The 21247-nt window shown below is 54.5% G+C and overlaps 2 protein-coding genes and 1 pseudogene across 2 annotated transcripts in view; 2 read left to right on the top strand and 1 right to left on the bottom strand.

Annotated features, from left to right (window-relative positions):
* The first annotated feature begins 3125 nt into the window (after positions 1–3125).
* On the top strand, positions 3126–4990 carry LOC147911702 (paraneoplastic antigen-like protein 6B; annotated as a pseudogene).
* A 1384-nt stretch (positions 4991–6374) lies between these two features.
* On the bottom strand, positions 6375–9751 carry LOC101404619 (paraneoplastic antigen-like protein 6B). Its single transcript, XM_087427579.1, is given in 4 exon segments — positions 6375–8677; positions 8680–8973; positions 8975–9317; positions 9573–9751. Coding segments are annotated over 3 exon segments (1395 nt in total). The 5' UTR covers positions 9182–9317; positions 9573–9751; the 3' UTR covers positions 6375–7783.
* Positions 9349–21247, top strand: part of LOC101406515 (uncharacterized) — a 64566-nt gene continuing 52667 nt past the window's right edge. Inside the window, 2 exon segments of the mRNA XM_014797651.2 lie at positions 9349–9568; positions 9724–9957. Of these exon segments, the coding sequence (XP_014653137.2) occupies positions 9349–9568; positions 9724–9957 (454 nt within the window).

Here is a 21247-nt window from a genome sequence, read left to right as displayed (position 1 = left end):
GTGCAGAACAGTGCTTCCCTCTATGGGGCAGAGAATGGGAGACAATTGGGAAGGAGTACACGAAGGAGTTAACTTCTTTGGCAGTGTTTTATGTCTTAGGTACTAAGTATAGAAGTATTGGTTGCACTTTTCTTTATGCCTTTGTGTATGTTAAATATTACAGAATGTATTTTTAAAAGTATTTACTGAAAGTTCTTGTAAAAAATTCCCAGGCTTGTCTCAGACCCATCGGATCAGACTCTCCAGAGGTGGGGCTGAGGAATCTGCCCCCTGGGTGACCCTGACACTACTGGTCTATGCCAGGGGAAGGCCACCCCAGTGGAGGTGGCCTCTTTCATGTTCTTTATGAGTGACGTTTATCCATCAGTTCCCTAATGTTGGTGCCTTTGTGCTAGCTACCATGCAAGGCGAGGGGGACATAAAACAAAATAAGACATTTTTACTGGCTTCAAGGGTCTTCTATTTGAGTGGAGGAGAAAATATTCTTCACTATCCTTTGGGCACAGAGTGGAGGAACCCCTAAACCAGGGAAAAGGTTAACTCCAATTACAAAAGAGTTCAAAAACTTTCAAACTGAACATATTAAAATCTATCAGCTGGTGTCCCCAAATCCTTCTTTCCTGACATCCAGAGCATCCACATATCTGCTTTACTGCACCTGGCTGGAACCTCTACATGCCTCTTCCCAGAGAAATTCTGGGTGCTCCCCTCTGCCTTGGCTACACTGAGCATCTCCACTTGACTTCTCATAACTTTACCATTTACTCACTGTGCAACTTTGGGCTGGTTGTGTCCCTTCTCTGAGCCTCACTTTCTGCCTCTGTAAGTTGAGCAGATGGTTGGGCCCTCAGAAAGACAAAACTGGGACCAGGATGTGGCCCTCCTGATCACTATGCTGTTTCATTGCCTTTCTAAGATCACAAAGAGCTGATTCAGAAGTTAGCAACCAAGTATTTTTATAAAAGAGTTGGATTCTGAGTAACCTCTTTGTTGTTTTTCAGGAAAAAGACACACATGGTAGACTTTCAAAGCACTCCTGACAAGGTTCTATTCCATATGCCATGGAAAGTGAATCACTACTTTTGGAGGAAGACACCTTTAGAGAATTTTGCCATTTCCCCACAAGACTGAGCAGAAGGAAACCTACAAATCTAAAGTTGAGCCAATTTCCTCTCTAGTAAATGTGAGGAGGATTTTTCCTCCTCACAGGGATTGTGAGTGGACAGAAATAAGGGAAGTAATTTGTAATGTGGATAAAGCAATCAGGGGAGAAATGGTCCCAATTCTACTCAAAGGCCTATGGGGATCAATTTAGGATCCAATTTCTGCTCTACCTGCAATAAGGTGCATGACCTTGAACATGTCCCTTAACTTCTCTGAGCCTCATGAGTCAAATAAGGATGTTAATATCCACCTCTCTGGTGAGGGGTAAATGAAATAACCCCTATGAAGACATTGTAGGGTGATAATCCAGTTTGACCTGGGAAAAGCCTTTAGGGGTCACTGCTACTTGGTCCCTGACAACAGGCAGGCAGGCAAGCAGAATGCACCATCACAATGTGGCACAGGAGCACACGTGGACAGTTCTATGTCACACCCAGTACAAAGTGGCTTCCCAGACCTGTCTTGGTGGGTGAGCCCCGCCTGCGCATCAACCACAAGCCCCTCCTTGTGTGGCTGGGGAGAATTCAGCCTACAGGAGGTGAGGATGTAGTTGGCAGAGCAGGCGGGAGCACACAGACCACCCGGCCTGAAGGGCAGTCATTCCCTCCCTCCTTCCCATACCGCCTGGGACCCGACTGATACAGCTCAACCCACACAGCCCACTGCCCACAGGGAAAGGCAAGGCCTGGGGATTGTACTCCAAGTGGAGAAAGCAGTTTCTCCAGAAACTGGACTTGCAGCGTGTAAAACAGGAAAGGCCTGGGAAAACCTGGAGACTGGGTCACCCTCTTTGGGGTTGACCACTAGCACTGGGGCAGCGAAGTACCTTGGCGCTTTGTGCACCATCAGCAGCCAAGGCCTATGGACCGCGACCACAAAATGAGTTGTGGGCAGTGCCAGGCATGATGTGTATGAGCACGCATGTGGCTTGTGGCATCTACTCCACGAAATCGCACCTGGATGAGGTGCTTCTCGCCTAGCCTTGGGATAGGACCAGCCCTGGGTGGAGAGAGTGATGGGGAGAGCAGGTGAAGAAGCTCCAGAGGGCCCCTCCACACACCCCTGGTCCCCATGGCTGGTCAGAACGCAGCGCCGGCGGGCGCAACTCCGGCCTGTCCAGCTGCTGTCCAGTGGGCACCCCACGGTGTAGACCCCTCGCCACGCTGGTGCCCCAAGGGCACGTTCCAGGAGAGGCGGAGGACAAGGCAGGGTCCCAGATGGGGGCACTGATTCACGGACCCCAGGGGTCCCCACCTGTGCCAGTGCCCCCTCGGGGGCGGGGGAAGGAGCGGGTGACGTCACCCGCGGTCCCCGGGCGCCCGCGGCGGCGGCGACAGCCTGGCCGCGTGACCCGCCCGCACCAATGGACTGGCGGTCTCCGGGGCGACGCGCAGGGTCTGCGCTCTGCCGCCACTACGCCCCCGCCCCGAGTCCGCACTGCAGAGACCGGTGGCGAGCAGGCGCCGGCGCGCTGGCCCACGTGCCGCGCTGAGAGAGGGACAGGGAGAGAAAGGGGAAGAGGAGAGGGAGCGAGAGCGTGCAGGGGGAAAGAGGGGCGCCCGACCCCGCGGCCGCTCCGCGAAGCCCCGCGCGCCTCCTGCTGGGACCTCGACCAGAAAGCATCCCGACCCAGAAGGAGGTACCAGACCCGGGGAGAGTGCGCTTGGCCCCGGGAGACCCCGCCGCCCTCTGCCCGCCCTGGCAGGACTGCTGCTGCCCGCGGGGTCGGGGGCGGTGTGGGGAGGGGGCCGCAGCCCCCGGGAGCCGGCGGGGGGCGGGGCGCGGGTCGAGCCTGGGCCCTGGACTGCAGAGGCGCCGCTGGAGGAGGGGCAGCTGGTGGTGGGCAGGCGGGGGGTCGGCATTAACCTCACTCTCGCCCGTTCCCATTCACAGGCTCTGGAGACCTGCTCCCGCCCTAATTCATCCCCGCCCCCCCCCCCCGCCGTCCCCTGGCAGCCTGGTCTGTGCCAGGATCCGTTTCCTGCCCCTGGTGTTAGATCCGCACCAGAGGAAATAGCGGGCGATGGCGGTGACGATGCTGCAGGACTGGTGCAGGTGGATGGGCGTCAGCGCTCGCAAGGGACTGCTCATCCTGGGCATCCCAGAGGACTGTGATGAAGCCGAACTCCAAGAGTCTCTGGAGGCTGCCCTGTGGCCCATGGGCCACTTTACTGTGCTGGGCAAAGTGTTTCGAGAGGAGGATAATGCCACTGCGGCCCTGGTCGAGCTGGGACCAGGTGACCTGGGAAGTCAGCTATGCTTTGGTCCCCAGGGAAATCTCAGGCACCGGGGGTCCCTGGAACATGGTCTTTGTGCCCCATTGCTCAGGTGAGGAGTTTCTCGGTCATGTGTTCCACTTCCTGGAGCAACAGGGGCAGACGGTGGAGAGCGTGGACGGCGCCCTGGGGCTGGGGCTGCGCAGGGTGTGCTGGCTCTGATTGGTCATTCAGGCGGTCCGGCCTTGGGTGGAGACCATGGGATACCAGCGCCTGGGCGTGTTTTCCGGGAGGGACCAGGCGGCCCCCGGGGGGAAGAGTCCTTTGAGGCCTGGCTCGACCACACGGCTGACATGCTGCATGTGTGGCAGGGGGTCTCTGAAAGGGAGAGGAGGAGGAGGCTGATGGAAGGCCTTGAGGGACTGCCCTGCAGCTCGTGCAGGGCCTCCTGGCGGAGAATCCTGCCAGGACAGCACAGGACTGCCTGGCGGCCCTGATCCAGGTGTTTGTAGACAGCGAGTCCCAGGCGACCATCCAGGTGAAGTGTCTGACCGCTCAGCAGCGGTCAGGCGAGCGTCTCTCTGCTTTCGTGTTGAGGCTGGGAGTCCTGCTGCAGAAAGCCATCGAGAAAGGGCCTGGCCGGGCCTCAGCCGACCACGTGCGCCTGAGGCAGGTGCTCACCAGGGCCAACCTTATTGAGCTGCTGGATGAAGCGCTGAGGAAGCTGAGAATGGTTGGGAGGTCTCCAAGTTTCCTGGAGATGCTGGGGCTCGTTCGGGACTCTGAGGCATCAGAGGCCAGTCTAGCCAGGAGCAAGAGAGCCCAGGCAGAGGAAGGGGCTGGTGCCCGGGCCAATGCCCAGGCTGATGCTGGAGCCAATGCTAAGGCAGAGGATGACAAGGTGGAGGAGAAGGAGCAGGAGGAGCCGGAGGAGGAGGACGGTGACAACCATGACCCCGCCCCTTCAGGCCTACCTCAGGCAGGACCCTCAGAGGCCCCCGGGGGCCCCACCCCCACCCAGATGGGCAGTGCTTCCGGGGCGGGCCCAGGAGGTCCTGGCAGTGAGCCAGAGGGCCGCACCCAGGCAGGAGAACAGGAGGCCAAGAAGCCCCCCGAGGAGGGGCTCAAGCCCATCCAGGAGGAGTTGGGAAGCAAGGACGGGGCTGGGGAGATGAGCCCCTCCAAGTCCTCTCCTCTTACAATGCCTTTGTCTGTTTTTTGTATAGGGCTAATGTTTGACTCATAGATTGCCAAGGTACAATGTATTTGGAACAAACTATTATCTGTTAGGTCAATTAAGAATCAGAAATATAAAAGGTTTTTATTTTACATTCACACTCAGAACTACATTAAGAAGCATTGGAGCATAAAGAGCATTGGAAAAGGACATTTCTTTCAAGGCAGGTCTACTGGGAACAAATTCCTTCAATTTTTGTTTGTCTGAGAAAGTCTTTATCTCTCCTTCACTTTTGAAGGACAATTTCACAGGGTACAGAATTCTAGGTTGATGGGTTTTTTCTCTCAACACTTTAAATATTTCACTCCACTGTCTTCTTGCTTGCATGGTTTCTGAGCAGAAGTCAGTTGTAATTCTTATCTTTGCTCCTCCATAGGTTGTTTTTTTTTCCTCTGGCTTCTTTCAGGAGTCTGTCTTTATTTTTGATTTTCTGTAATTTTAAAGTGATATGCCTAGTTATGGTTTTGTTTTGTTTGTCTATTTTACCTTTAGCCTGCTTGATGTTCTCTGAGTTTCCTCAATCTGTGGTGAGATGTCTGACATTAATTTGGGGCAAGAAAAGAAAACTACAGACCTAACCCATCATCTATGTAGAAAATCTGAAAAAATTGGAGAAAAAGAAAAAGAAAAACCCTGGAATTAATAAGCGATTAATGCAAGGTTGCAGGATACAAGCTGTTACACAAAAGTCAATTGCTTTCCTATATACCAATGATGAACAAGTAGAATTTGAAATTACAAACACGACACCATTTACATTAGCACACTCGCCCCCCAAAAAGAGATACTTAGGTATAAATCTTAACAAAATATATACAAGATCTATATGAGGAAAACTACCAGACTCTCATGAACAAAATCAAAGAACTACTAAATACATGCAGAGATTTTCAATGTTCGTGGATAGGAAGACTCAACATTGTCAAGATGTCGTGAGGGCCGTGCCTACATCCTCCTTAGTCCGATGGGGCTTGGCTGATCCTCCAGGTGTGTCTCACTGTGCTGTGGGCTACTGCGGTTGCAAGGATAGCTGCTGCTCTAGGGCTCCCTTCCACTCTACGGTTGACCTGGCCGCGTCTGAACTGGGCCTTCAACAGACACTGAGGTAGTTTGGGTTTCATGCCATGGGGTCAAGGACCATGTTGCATCTTGAGTAGGGCAAGAGTGGCTCCACTGTGGGATGCTTGGGCTGGTCCCCCCAGTATTTCCTCCCCACTGGCAAGGCATAAGCACTGTGGAAACCTCACCTGGCCCACCCTCCATCCCTTAGCCATCACACACCCCCAGGTCCCCAAAAGTCCCTCAGTGGCTAGACAGAGGCCGGCCACTTGTTGGCTGGCAGGGGTAGGCTGATCATGGGTGGGTGGGCAAACACCCCTGACCCCGGACTTCTGCACCCAGTTCCTGGCAGGGGCGTCTGACCTCACGCCCGGGCCCTTCTGTGGCCGGCTGGTCTCCGGGATGGCACATGTGACCACTCTGACCCACCCGAGCTCCTATGGCGTTGCCAGGGATCCTGGAGCCTTAGACCCTGCATGTTGTCCATCCCCCTCCCTTCAAAGTCTGACCTAATTATTCCTGAGGGCACAGGGAGTTTCCTGGGGACCCAACCAGCCACTGTCCATGCTCACAAGTTCCTGTCACCTGGCTCCATTGAGCCCAGGGGACCACACAGCCCCTCTTGGACCCTGCCCTGATCATACCCCAAGGCCGACTCCGGAACCAGGCCACTGTTGCCCCCCAACCCACACCCCCAGCACACCCTTCCCTCAAATGCCCACAGCAGAGGCAACACTCAGCTGAAACAGTCAATGAAATTTATTGAAGAGAATCCTTTACTGAAACCATTGAAGAGAAGTGAATGACAACACAGAGAGGAACTTGTAACGGCCTAAACAGTCCATAGGTCTCGGAGCCACCCCCATCCCGGGGTCACTAACAGGTGCATCAGCTACCCTGCAGGCTTCGGCCCTCCCACCATAGTCTCCCTTTTTGGGGGCCACACGATCAGCCTCTTGCCAGGACGATGGATGCTGGCAATGTCCTCTCACTCCAGGGCACCCCCTCCCACTCTGGCTGACATGCTGGGGCGGGGCCCTGCCCTATGGCCCATGCCGGACAGTCACAGGACGCTGGAAAACACGGTAGGGGACACTCCACCAAGCCCAGGAAACTGAGCTACAAGAACAACAGGTTGGCACATCAGAGCACAGTCCCAGTGGAGCCTCCTACAGCCTCCCTCCGTGCCCCTGCTCCTTTTCTTCCTTCCCGAAGTCACGGGGTGAGCGCCGGCAGAGCCCTCCTCTGTCCATCCTTCCCGGCATCTCCTGGGCCTGGGCTCGGGGGTCTCTGGGGTGGGGTGGTGGGGGAACTGCTCAGATAAGCACACACACATCTCCACGAGAACAAGCAGCGGTTGGCCTGAATCTACACCAAGAAAGCAGAGTTGAGCTCACGGCACTGGACGAGAGCGCACAGGGCCTTGGCAGGCACTGAAGCTCACAGCACGTGCTGGGGCTGAGAGGGGGCTGGCCCAGTAGGCCAGGACACCCAGCCCAGGTTCACGCACGCCTCACAGTGCTGCACAGAAATGATGGCGAGTGTTGGGATGGGGGTGTCGGAGGGGATTACTTGTCACCTGGCTCACCAGAGGGTGGTGAGCCCAGAGACACAAGTGGGCTACCCAGAACAGGGAGCAGCCTGCCCCAGGGGACGGTGAATAGGGGTCTCCCTCTCGGGAGGCCCAGGTGGCTGGCACCCTTGAGATGACCCCTAACGTCTCCTAGGCCAGTGCAGATGGCAGTCGTCTTCAGGTGCTCCTCACCTAACCCAGGGCCGCCGCTCGGGGGATCTTCCAGGCCAGGTGCCTGAGTTGGCAGGGGTTGGGGTTGGGGCTGGGGCTGGAAGTGGTCCTGCCATGGGGGGACACCTCTCCCCTCCCCATTTGGGGTCACACATGGTCATCTAGCTCACTTGGAATGGCTGATAGTGGTGGTCAGGGACCCTTGGGGATTGTTGGGGGCCGGGGGCTTGGTTTGGGCGGAGCGGGCCCCTCCCTTGGCCCCGCTCCCCATGTAGGGTACTGTGGCTGCCCTGGCCTGGCCTCCCCCTGCCTCCAGGGCTCTGCTGCCCAAGAGGAGAGAGGGCCCTGGGCCTTCTGAGCCTATCAGCCCAAGGAGGACTTGGAGGGGCTCATCTCCCCAGCCCCGTCCTTGCTTCCCAACTCCTCCTGGATGGGCTTGAGCCCCTCCTCGGGGGGCTTCTTGGCCTCCTGTTCTCCTGCCTGGGTGCGGCCCTCTGGCTCACTGCCAGGACCTCCTGGGCCCGCCCCGGAAGCACTGCCCATCTGGGTGGGGGTGGGGCCCCCGGGGGCCTCTGAGGGTCCTGCCTGAGGTAGGCCTGAAGGGGCGGGGTCATGGTTGTCACCGTCCTCCTCCTCCGGCTCCTCCTGCTCCTTCTCCTCCACCTTGTCATCCTCTGCCTTAGCATTGGCTCCAGCATCAGCCTGGGCATTGGCCCGGGCACCAGCCCCTTCCTCTGCCTGGGCTCTCTTGCTCCTGGCTAGACTGGCCTCTGATGCCTCAGAGTCCCGAACGAGCCCCAGCATCTCCAGGAAACTTGGAGACCTCCCAACCATTCTCAGCTTCCTCAGCGCTTCATCCAGCAGCTCAATAAGGTTGGCCCTGGTGAGCACCTGCCTCAGGCGCACGTGGTCGGCTGAGGCTCCGGCCAGGCCCCCTTTCTCGATGGCTTTCTGCAGCAGGACTTCCAGCCTCAACACGAAAGCAGAGAGACGCTCGCCTGACCGCTGCTGAGCGGTCAGACACTTCACCTGGATGGTCGCCTGGGACTCGCTGTCTACAAACACCTGGATCAGGGCCGCCAGGCAGTCCTGTGCTGTCCTGGCAGGATTCTCCGCCAGGAGGCCCTGCACGAGCTGCAGGGCAGTCCCTCGAAGGCCTTCCATCAGCCTCCTCCTCCTCTCCCTTTCAGAGACCCCCTGCCACACATGCAGCATGTCAGCCGTGTGGTCGAGCCAGGCCTCAAAGGACTCTTCCCCCCGGGGGCCGCCTGGTCCCTCCCGGAAAACACGCCCAGGCGCTGGTATCCCATGGTCTCCACCCAAGGCCGGACCGCCTGAATGACCAATCAGAGCCAGCACACCCTGCGCAGCCCCAGCCCCAGGGCGCCGTCCACGCTCTCCACCGTCTGCCCCTGTTGCTCCAGGAAGTGGAACACATGACCGAGAAACTCCTCACCTGAGCAATGGGGCACAAAGACCATGTTCCAGGGACCCCCGGTGCCTGAGATTTCCCTGGGGACCAAAGCATAGCTGACTTCCCAGGTCACCTGGTCCCAGCTCGACCAGGGCCGCAGTGGCATTATCCTCCTCTCGAAACACTTTGCCCAGCACAGTAAAGTGGCCCATGGGCCACAGGGCAGCCTCCAGAGACTCTTGGAGTTCGGCTTCATCACAGTCCTCTGGGATGCCCAGGATGAGCAGTCCCTTGCGAGCGCTGACGCCCATCCACCTGCACCAGTCCTGCAGCATCGTCACCGCCATCGCCCGCTATTTCCTCTGGTGCGGATCTAACACCAGGGGCAGGAAACGGATCCTGGCACAGACCAGGCTGCCAGGGGACGGCGGGGGGCGGGGGGGGGGGCGGGGATGAATTAGGGCGGGAGCAGGTCTCCAGAGCCTGTGAATGGGAACGGGCGAGAGTGAGGTTAATGCCGACCCCCCGCCTGCCCACCACCAGCTGCCCCTCCTCCAGCGGCGCCTCTGCAGTCCAGGGCCCAGGCTCGACCCGCGCCCTGCCCTCTGCCGGCTCACAGGGGCTGCGGCCCCCTCCCCACACCGCCCCCGACCCCCGCGGGCAGCAGCAGTCCTGCCAGGGCGGGCAGAGGGCGGCGGGGTCTCCCGGGGCCAAGCGCACTCTCCCCGGGTCTGGTACCTCCTTCTGGGTCGGGATGCTTTCTGGTCGAGGTCCCAGCAGGAGGCGCGCGGGGCTTCGCGGAGCGGCCGCGGGGTCGGGCGCCCCTCTTTCCCCCTGCACGCTCTCGCTCCCTCTCCTCTTCCCCTTTCTCTCCCTGTCCCTCTCTCAGCGCGGCACGTGGGCCAGCGCGCCGGCGCCTGCTCGCCACCGGTCTCTGCAGTGCGGACTCGGGGCGGGGGCGTAGTGGCGGCAGAGCGCAGCCCCTGCGCGCCGCCCCGGAGCCCGCCAGTCCATTGGTGCGGGCGGGCCACGCGGCCAGGCTGTCGCCGCCGCCGCGGGCGCCCGGGGACCGCGGGTGACGTCACCCGCTCCTTCCCCCGCCCCCGAGGGGGCACTGGCACAGGTGGGGACCCCTGGGGTCCGTGAATCAGTGCCCCCATCTGGGACCCTGCCTTGTCCTCCGCCTCTCCTGGAACGTGCCCTTGGGGCACCAGCGTGGCGAGGGGTCTACACCGTGGGGTGCCCACTGGACAGCAGCTGGACAGGCCGGAGTTGCGCCCGCCGGCGCTGCGTTCTGACCAGCCATGGGGACCAGGGGTGTGTGGAGGGGCCCTCTGGAGCTTCTTCACCTGCTCTCCCCATCACTCTCTCCACTCAGGGCTGGTCCTATCCCAAGGCTAGGCGAGAAGCACCTCATCCAGGTGCGATTTCGTGGAGTAGATGCCACAAACGCACATGCGCGCTCACACACACACCACCCAAATGGCGGTGTGCAATCCCCATGCTGCCCGCTGGGCTGGCGACGGAGGAGGGAGCCGGGAGCCGCAGGCCTTGCCCGCCTGGGTGCAGGACAGGCCAAGACACTTCGCTGCCTCAGTACTAGTGGCCACCCCCAAGGAGGGTGCCAGGGCCTTTCCCGTTTTGCTGGCTGCAAGCCCCAATCCCAAGAATGGGCTTCTGCTACTTAGAGCTCAACCCTTTGGACCTGTATCTTACTGTATGTCCTTGGGCAAGTCCTTGCCCCTTCTCCTGGCCTCAGTGGAAGGACAGAATTGAGGTCTCTACCTGAGGTTGTGTATGGGAGAGCTGGTCTGCTGGGAGTGGGGTGCTCAATGTGTCCCCTGCCCCCTGTGCCCCTGCCATCCTTATGGGCTCTGGGACATTGCTCTCTTGGCCCCTGAAGGCAGCATGGGTGTTGTGCCTCCCCAGAGACCTCCACCTGTCTGGCCCCGAGTCAGCCTTCTTCCATAGGTCCTTTCCCCCTCCTCTGCCACCTAGGCTAGACACTGCACCAGGGCACTGCTGCCTCCCATTGAAACAGAGCTCCAGTCCCTGTGGGTCTCACCACCCTGCTCTTGTCCCATTACAGGAGTCTGGGGCCATGTGGACAGCCTCTCCACCAGTCAAATGGCAAGCAGTTTCCCTCAGGGTCGCACCTCCGGCTGTTGTTGCCTGCCCGGCCCTTCTCTTTCCTTGCCTGGCATCCGACCAGAGATCCTCTTCTGCGGCCTGCTTTTCCCACTTGAGCTTTACTGGTCAAGGTTTCCCTCGCTCATGCTCCTTGTTGAATCACAGCCCCAGTTTATTTGTCTGTGACCCTATGGATGGGCATTCGGGCTCTTCCCAGGCTCTGCCCATTACAGACACTGCTGACACCAGCACCCTGCGCGTGCCTGTCTGAGCCGCCGTTGGCATGACAGGCTCTGGCACGTATACCAAGAAGTGGTTTTGCTGGGACTTGAGCTGTGCCCATCGCTGCCATGACCAGGTGTTGCTAATCTGTTATCTCCCTTGAGAGGCTGAACCCTTGTTCACTCCCACCAGCAGCATGGAAGCAGTCCTGTGTGTCCCACAGCCTGAGCAGCCTTTGGTCTTGTCCAGCCTTGACCATCTGCCCACCCCATGGGGAGATGCCCTACCTTGTCACTGTGTGCCTTGCATTTCCCTGGTCTGCAGTGAGGTTGGGCATCCTCTCGTAAGTTTGTCGGCCGTTCCTGATTCCTCTTCTGTGAGTCTCCTTTGCTCATTTCCTCCCCACCGCTGAGAAGCGTTGTTGGCCTGTTTCTAGGAGAAAGTTCCCAGCCTCGAGGTCAAAGCCACTCTCACTTTTTTTTGCACTCATCCATCGCCCAGAAGCAGGCCACATTGGAGTTGGTCTCACAGGTGGACCTTGGCTTGCCCGTATAGTCTTACTCTCCCAGCTTTCCTTCCTCCCAGGTGGTAAACACTGGATAAATGAAGAAACACGGATGGTCTGTCACAAACCAGCTTGCCCAGTTGACCTCATGCGTGGACTCCCTCCCCTTCTCCCCGTTGAGGGCCAAGACTACCTGTTCTAATACAGGCGAACTGCTGCTCCTAACACCCACCGGGAGAATTTCTGTCCACCGAACCTCTGCATTAGTCCTGCTATAGCTTGCACCCAATGTTGTCCTCTTTCTTGGTTTCCGCCATGATTTGTCAGAGAGGGCGCTCTCTGGGGAATATGTGTGAGTCCCGTGTTGCCAACTGGCCAGCTGGCCTGCAGGCCAACTGTCAACTCATTTCCCTTGTTTTCAGCCTCACCTCTTCCTACTCCTCTCCTTCCTGCTGACTTCAAGCCCAGGACTCTCCGGCTCTGCCTTGGGGCACCCATTCCACCCTCTGCCAGGGCTGGGCTGTGATGCCTCGACTGCCTTTCCTTTGTCACCTCTCGGCCCTCATTTTGCTCCACCTCTCAGCACAGTTGACCCTCCTTCCTTCTCAAAACCCTTTCCTTTTTTGGCTTCTGTAACTCCTCCACCTTCGGGCTGACCTCCTTCCTCTCTGCCTGCCTATCCTTGGAACTCCCTCCTCCTCCTCCTTTGCTCAAGCTCAGCATGGTGGAGGTGGGCTCTCTTGGTGCACTCTCTGATGCCACACTCATCCGAGGTCCTCTCATCCGAGGGATGAGTTATCTGCCTGCTGATGTCTCCAAGGGTCCAATCTCTTGGTGAGACCTCTTCCCCGAGCTCCACACGTGCTCATCAAACTACTCACTGGGATGCCCCATGGGAATTTCAGAAGGAAGGTGTCCAAACCAGAGCAATTCATCCTCCTCAGCATGCTTGCTTCTTCCCCAGGCTTCCCCCAAAGGCTCCCTCCGCCTTCCACCTGGTTGCTCAAGCAAAGATGCCAAGATTCTTTCCCCCCTCTCCTTTGATCCTCTCCCCATAGTCTAACCCATCTTTGGGTTTTATCGACTCTAGTTGGTGACTGCTGCCCCTCTCCACGTCTCCATGGTCCCTGGCCCCATCTCCTGCTCTCCCTGCCTCCACTCTGGCCCTTCTCTCTAACCCATTCCCACTCCCACGGCAGCTAGGGCAAATTCTTTGCAACACCACCAGACCCCACTTCTCCCCGGTGACAGGTCCTCTCTGTGGCTCCCCATCTCCTTAGAGTATATTCCAAAGTTCCCTCCCTGGCCAATAGGGTCCCCCTGGGAGCTGACTTCCTCTTCTGCTCTTCTTCCTGTGCCACCTGCCCCGCCCCTGGCCCCTCTCACCAGACTCCTGCTGCATTGGCCTTCTCTGCTGGCCCCAGAGCACACCCAGCCCGTTCCCACCTATGGCCTTTGACTTCCCACCTCCTCTGTGTGGGACAACCCACCCGAAGAACTTCCCGTGGTGGCCTCCTCCTCCTCCTCCTCATTCAAATCTCAGCTGAAACGTCCCCTCCTCCTGGGGGCCTCCTCTGCCTGGCCACCCACATCAAAAGTAGACCCCAGAAAACACTCTGTTTATGTTCACATTAGCGGCATTAATTTATATGTCATCACATGATAGATGCTGGTTTGAGTCCTTGCTTTTGGGCATCAGTGCCTCTCTCCCCAGATGATAAGCCCCCGAGGTGGAGGGGCCTTGCCCATGTTTCTCACCCCGGGATCTCCAGTACCTAGAACAGACCATGGCCCAGTGGAGGCCCTTGGTGCCTTCTTTCGAGCAAGCACCTGCATCTGTCAGCCTGCTCCCATCTGCCAGGGGTCTGGGACCTTTATCCTGAGGGCTGTGGGTAGGCCTGATGGGTTTGAAGCTAAGGGATAGCAAGGATCAGACCTGCTGTGTGGTGAACTGAGCGGCAGGGAGGCAAGCCTGGAGCAGAGAGGGCCTTCTGCGGTAGTCCAGGCCAGACGGTGGTGGTCTGGGCCTCCTCTGGCAGAAGAGTTTAAGAGAAAGGGGAAGATACAGGCTCCAGAGAGGGAGAAGGCACAGGGAGTGCTCAAGCAGGGTCCCAGGCTTCTCATTTGTGTGTGGACTCAGAGGATGGGAGGGCTCCTCTCTGACACGGGAATTGCACCAGCAGTTGTCTTTCCTCTCGCCTTTTGTGAGAGGAGGTGTTGAGAAGTGGGGTGACAGGGGTGGGCATGAGTTTCTGTGGCCACGTTTGCATTTAAGAGTCCTGTGTGACACTCAGCTAGATACACACTCTGCCCTCTTCCTCCCTCCAACCCCCAGCACCCCAGCACCACCCCCACCCCCACCCAGGCCCTGTGGGCAGCTAGGCTCCCTGGTAGAGGTAAAGGAATTGTAATTGTGCCACCTGCTTGGTTCAGCCCCCATGGTCTTCTGTCTTTTGGCTTAGGCCCCCTGATTGCCAGCACTGTGCCCCACACAGAGGCGGCGCTTGGCAGATGTTGACCACACGGAGGAATAAACACAGAAGCACTTCACTGTGAGGTGGTGCGGAGATGCTTCAGTCAAGTTTCACAGAGGCCCTGGCCCGCCAGGTGATGGGACGCTTCCATAGCACACCTCCTCTAGTACTAGCTGTTAGGAATAAAGTCCGGAGGACAGCCAGCCTAGCTGAGCACATAGAACAAGGGCATGGCAGCAGAGGGGGAGCCTCAGTGTTTCTCTCCACTTGGCTGCCTCCTAGCTGAGTGACCTCGGCTAAGTGTCCCTTAACCTCCATGGGTTGAGTGGGAGCATTGTCTGCTCACAACCCAGGAAGGGCTTCTCTGCTTTGCACCAGAATCACCGAGGGCCCAAGCTCTGCACAGACAGACAGGCCCCTCCTGTCTCCTCCAGGGAGAGCCTAGCGCTCCCGCCTACCTTCCTACCAGGCAGTGCCTGCTCATACTTCCTAAATTGTGGCTGCAGACCAGCTCCCCACCAGCCACAGCCTGCTCTGGCTGCTCAACAGCCCTCTTCCTCCACTGCCCCCTCTGCTCCTGCTGTCAGCCTCCGAGAGCTCCCAGCCCTGCCCCAAACCCTCCACAGGTCCTTGGGCGGCCAGGTGGGCTCCCTCCTCTCCTTTGTGAACCTGCCATTCCCTCACTGGCCGCTCCTACCAGGGGAACAGTACCTCCTTAGTTTCTTCCTGGCTGCCAGCCCCCTCTGCATGCACCTGCCCACTGCAACCTCACAGGTGCAGGTGGCTCCTTTCAGGCTCACATGGCCTTTCTGAGCATCACTCCAACACAGCACTCATGTTTCCCTGATTTGGGGTCCTGCTGGACTGGGTAAGTGTCAGCATGTCCTCGATCGGTCCTTTGCAGACCTGGTTGCCTGTAGCACACTCCCTAACTCATGGCAGTCCCTCTGGAGGAGCTGGGTGGCGGTGAGCTCGGTACAGATGTGGGACTCGGGGTGTGGCCTAATAGGTAGCCGGCCTTTCTTTGCCTTGGGTCGGGGTCGGGATGGTCCTCATGTCGAGAATTGCTGACGGGAGTGTAAATTGTCACAACAGCTTTGGACATCTGCCTGGAGTCGTTTTAAATAAATCATCCACCTACCTTGTGACCCAGCCTTGGCACTCTTACTTATATACCCAAGAGGATGGAACACACATATCCACAAAGAGACTCACTCAAGGACATTCCCAACAGCTTTCATCATAATATCCCCACACAGGAACCAACCCAAGTGCCCATCAGCAGGAGAAGGGATGAGGGACTTGCTGTGACTCCCTACCCTGTAGCGATCCTACACAGCAGTGAAAACCAGTGGACAGCTGACCCTCGCAACCACATGGGTGTGTCTCACAGACAATATGCTAAGTGAGAGAAGTTAGAGAGCAGAGTGTGACACCGTATGAGTCCATTGGCATGGAATGCAAGAGCAGACAAAACGAGTCTGTGGTGAAGGAGATTCAGAGGGCAGCTGTCTCCAGGGAGGTAGGAGCGACTGGCAAGGGGGTCGAGGGTACCTTCTGGGAAGATGTAAGTGTTTTGTATCTCGACAGGGGGCTGGGTTAGTTACTGGGTGGGTGCAATTTTCAAAATGCATTGAACTGTACACTCTGAACAGAGGCGGCATTGAAATGAACCATGTTCTCTGAGGCTCTGTTATGGAGCACCTGGTCCTATGGACTGAATTTTGTCTCCTCAACATTCGTATGCTGAAGCCCTAACCCCCAATGTGACTGTATTTGGAGATAAGGCCTATAAGGAGGTAGTTAAGATTAAATGTCCTTCTGAGAAGAGGCACCAGAGAGCTGTCTCTTGCACTCTCTCTCTCCCTCCCTCCCCTCCCCTACCCCAAACGCACAAAGAAGAGGTTGCAAGTGAGCACACAAATAGATGGCAGCCACCTACAAGTCGGGAAGAGTGCTCTCGACAGAAACCGACCATGCTGGCACCCTGATCTCCGACTTCCAGGCTCCAGAACTGTGAGAAAATCAAGGTCTGTTGTTTAAGCCGCCCAGTCTGTGGTATTTTGTTATGGCAGCCTGAACTGACTAAGACGCTGGGTTCCATTGTGTTTGCCTGGGGAAGTCGCTCTTCCTTGGAGAACCCCTATTTCCTCATCTGTCAGCTGTCTGCCTGGCTCACTGGGAGGCCGTGAGAATCCCCTGTGGGAGTATATGTGGTAGTGTTTGGAAGATTCCAAGTTCCAGCATTCTCCTGAGGTGATATTGTGTTTCCTGCCATGATGAGTACAGCACCCCTATCCAGGCTCTGCCTCCTGTAAGGTGCAGGATGAGCGGTCAGGGTGAGAGTCCCAGTGAGGGAGGGGATAGTGGAAACTCAGGAGCCTTTAGTCATGAAGACTCTGGGAATGGTAGTTTCCAGGCTGCGGAGTTGGGCTACTGCAAGGCAGGCCTGGCCTGGTGTTCTCCGGCTTGATCTTCCTCTCCCAGCCCTGCCTCTTCCAAACCTAGCCATTTCCATTTCCTAGGAGCAAAGTCCAAGAGAGGAGGGCAGGTCTGTCTCTCCTGACCTGCCACCTCCTTGCCTGGAATAAGGGTGTGTCTTGGCCTATAACACCTTGACCCTGGTGACTGAGTCCACTTCCTCCCTCAGGAGCCCAGCCCAGCCTGGTCCAATGGGCGCTCAGTGAGCTCTGAAGGCTCTGCTTGTCTACTTGTCTATGGATCTCCTTCCTGGGCCCTCTCTCTCCTGACTGACCTCCAGCCCTCTCCAAATGCAAGTGCTCCTTTAGCCTCCACAGGGGCAGGTGTGAAGGGGATTTCCTGTCCCTCTCCCTTGGGAAGGAAAGATATGCTTTATCTTTTCTCTCCTCCCTCCCCACAAGATAGGAAATTCCACCCCTTTGAACTTGGGGAGCTCCCAAGGCCTTCGCCAGACAAAATGAGGACCTTCTTTAATTCACCTAACAAAGAATTAAGCTGTACCCACCATGTTCCACTCATTATAGTATGTGCTGAGCCTACGCCTGTGGGCCAGAGCAGAAATAGACCCTGTCCTAACTCAGTGCATGGTCTAAGGGGGGATCACAGACTGTAAGGAAATTACCCTTCAAGCAAATGCTGCAGGATAAACTCTGCCATATCCATCAAGGGGATCCACTGCACCCCACCCCAGTGTCCTAGCATCCATTCAGGTGGCAGCAAAAGCTCTTTATGTGCGTTTTCTGCCAGGAATGTATGGTACAGAGATGCAAAGGACCAACCAATATTCACTGGGTGCTTGTTTCAAATTAAGTACAGGTCTAAAGTTCAGGGATCTGAGCAGTGAGCACAATAGGAAAAGTCCAAAGAGAACAAAGGGTGTAACTCTTGGCTTTTTTTTTTACTTCTGTGGAGCCTAGCAAAGACAATCCTCATGAAAATCATGAGTCTTGGTTGTCGGAGCCAGGTGCTTGAAACAGAAAAGTGTCCCCTTTTAGTGTCAAGAGTCGTCAAGTGTGAAGAACTCAGACCATGGACAGTGCCCTGGAAACTAGTGTGGGGAGGAAGCGAGGGAGGCCAAGGAGCTGTTCTCTCATTCAAAAGTAACCGAGAGTTTGACCTGTGGATGGGATGGGAATGCATGTGGAGGGGCTGGAATTTTGATTTTTTTTTTTAAATCACTCCCGAGTCTTTGTGGATCTTCTTTAAGTATCAACCTGATAATACATATAAAATGGCAAATATGACCAGTGCTATGAAGGAAAGGAACACAGTGCTATGTGAGAACTCTCTAGGGGGATAAGAATTAGTCTGGAAAGTCAAACAAGTCTTTCCTAAGGAAATGGCACTGGTGCTGAGACCTGAAAGACATGTAGGAGATACCTACAGGAAGGAGGAAGGCAAGAGCATTCCAGGCCAAGGGTACAGCAATGCTCAAACGTCCAGTGGTGGGGACAATATTACCTAAGAGAGACTGAATACGGCAGATCAAGCAAGGGTGGAAGGCTGCTTAGAGATCATCGTTATTGGCAGACACGTATCAGACCTCTCAGGCTGTGTAAACCAGGTTAAGGATTTTAGCCCTAATTCAAAGCACGATGGCAAGTCATTGAAGGATTTCTAAGCAAGGGATTAATGTGATCAGATTTGCATCTTAAGAGATCACTCTTGCTGCAGTGTGGAGAAAGTTTTGGAAGGGGCAGGGTGGTCTTTCGGAAGACCAGTGAGTGGGCTACTGCAGAATCCTAGCCGGCAGAGGAGGACAGCTTAGATGTAGTCTAAGTAGTCAGTTTTTGTTCAAAAACCCCCTAAAATAATTCTGAGAAACTCTGTATCCCCTCACACACGGAAGTTGACATCTAAAACATTTCACTTTAAGTAGTTGTAAATAGGTCATTTGTGCTATATTGTAAATGTTGAAATTTTAAAATAAAACTTTAACACCACTATTTTGATGGTATTCAATGAAATCTAAATACCCTGCCAATTTGATACCCATCATCATCTATTTAAAAATACATGAAAAAGCTCTCCTTTAAGTTGGAAAATCGGCATCCGTGTTTCATCTCCTTGAACTCGTATTTACATCCCTCTTCCCCCACATAATTTTATCTGAATGTGATCTATCTTTTATCCTCGACGTCTTTTATGGAACCCCATGGTGTTTCTCTGCAACAAAAATATATAAACAAATCGAAATCCTATGTTATTCATTGTGATCCAAAGACTCTAAATTTTTAAAACTTTCTATCACTACAATTATTAATCGTAGTGCCCAGTTGCTCAGAATAACAAAGATCATAAAATTTTTGATAAATAATTATTCAACATGAAAAGTAAAATTTGGTTGGAAATGAATCTTTAGAAGAGATGAATGAGATTCCCCCCTGCCCCCACGAATTAGTGTTTTCATGGACAACACCGAGGTGTGCAAATATGAGGCAGGATCCTGCTTTAATTGTAATCCTACTTACCTTTTTTTATCTAAAGAAGCAGATGGGAGCAAAAAGAAGATTTAATATAGTACGTCATCTCCTTCTTTGAATTCCTTCCATGAGGTCTGCCAACAATGACACAATGATCTCTCATCAAAAATTGTATTTAAGGACCTATCATTCAGCTGACAACTCAATGAAGTCCCTTTGCAAAGCACTGGTAACCACCTGACCTGCAAAAGGATTGGTCCCCCACTCATTAGAGTCCTTTGTTTCGCAATTTCTGAGAAATATACCAAAACGTCTTTGCAAAGACATGGCTATGAAGTCTATCTCTTACTCTTTCACTTAGAAGTACTCTGTTTCATCTTATTTACTCGGAAAAGTCTGGGCATACTGAATATTAATTTAAACACAATTTTGACAACAATAGTTTTGGATAAAAATGCTCTTACCTGATCCATGTCTTCAACGTATTGCCGTCAAAACCTTAAAGTTGCAGATCTAGCTCATTCAATATATGGGAAATATGTGCCATGAAACTTTACAGGGAAAAGCCCTCATCGTTGTCACACCGATGAGGCAAATCAGGCTTAATTTCTGTCAGAACAATCTGACTTGGTTTTTCAAATTAAATAATTATGTTACTATGTAGTGGGAAGAATATATTTTTTAAACCACTAAGAAATACATGATAGGATACTTCTTTGAACATAGATATTATTAGAAACATCAATATAGAGATTTAAATGCTATAGAGGTAATATACCTTATCCATTTTTTAATCAATTGTAAAATGGGATAATAAGGCTATTTCTCATCACCCAGTTTATTATAAGCCTATATGATTTGTAACTTAAATTTTATGTTGTCAAATAAAGCATTACAATAGAAAGCATGGCATGCATCCTGCATGTATTCCGCTCTAGTGTTGGTCTTTGGGGAATAAATAGATCACAATCAGGTAAATCTCAGAAATAAACCCATTAATTTTATTAGACATTATTGTCCACCTTTCCTCATGTCATGAAGAAAGAGAAAAGAATATACTGCTAAAAATTAATTCTTCTGGCAGCTAGTACCATGCTTAGTGCCATGTGAACCATAATCTTTGAGGCTGCATCATGAAGCACCAGGTGCTATGGGCTGAATTGTGTTCCCCCCAAAATTTGTACGGAGAAGTCCTAACCCCTAGTTCCTCAGAAGGTGAACTTATTTAGAAACAGGGTCCTTGCAGATGTAATTTGTTAAGATCGAGTAGAGTGGGCCCCTAATCCAATATGACTGGTGTCCTTATAAAAAGGGGCAATTTGGACACAGAAACATACAAACAGAGAGAATGCCACGTAAAGATTGGATTTCCGCTGCCACAATCCAAGGCTACCAGAAGCTAGATTCTCCCTCACAGCCTCCAGAAGGAACCAACTCTGCCAACACCTTGATTTCAGACTTCTGGCCTCCAGAACTGTAAGACAATAAATTTATCTTTTTTGAGAGATTGCCACCCAGTCCGTGGTAACTTCTACTGCAGTCCCAGGAGCCTAATACACCTGAGAAAGTTTGGATTCCCCTAGAATTCATGTCCTGTCCAAGGGAATAGCTTGGCTTTCTCCTTCGGCACTGGCTCTGAAGCCTTTGCAGGGCTCGTCCACATACCGTGGGACGGTTGGGACCCTGATTGCCAAGGAAACCCTGTGGTTTGGCTGGAGTTGGCCATGTACATTTGCTGTGCTGTATTGCTCTGTCACCCGCCTCCAAATTGGGCTTCCGAGGTCAGGCCCTTCCTCTGTGTCCTTAGTGGTGGCTCTATGGAAAGTGATTTCCCCAATGGTCTAGTTAGCCACAAGAGAAACCGGCCTATGATTCCTCCAAATCATGAGTGTGTGTGTGAGGGGGGCAGTGATCAGAATCCCTGGAAGGGATGCCACAAGAAATGTTCCCTGTAATCAGAGAGGTTGCGAGCAATCCGGTAGGACACTTGTGACCAGGAGTGACAGATGACTCCAAACAAGATGCCTGGTTTCAATTGGGATGACCTATGAGGGCAGAGCTGGGCCAAATCGGGCCTGCTTGAGTTCATGGTCCTCACACCCTCCTTGGAAGAACTGAGCCTTTTCAGGGTCAACTGGGAGGAGAGAAGGCAGCCAGCGGCACATGGCCTCCAGGCAG

This window comes from Ceratotherium simum, chromosome X (genome assembly GCF_057802395.1).
Source record: "Ceratotherium simum simum isolate JZ-2026a chromosome X, ASM5780239v1, whole genome shotgun sequence".
In the NCBI taxonomy this organism is placed as follows: Eukaryota; Metazoa; Chordata; class Mammalia; order Perissodactyla; family Rhinocerotidae; genus Ceratotherium; species Ceratotherium simum.
Note: the sequence above shows the minus strand (reverse complement) of the source record. Positions and strands in the feature narration are given on the sequence as shown.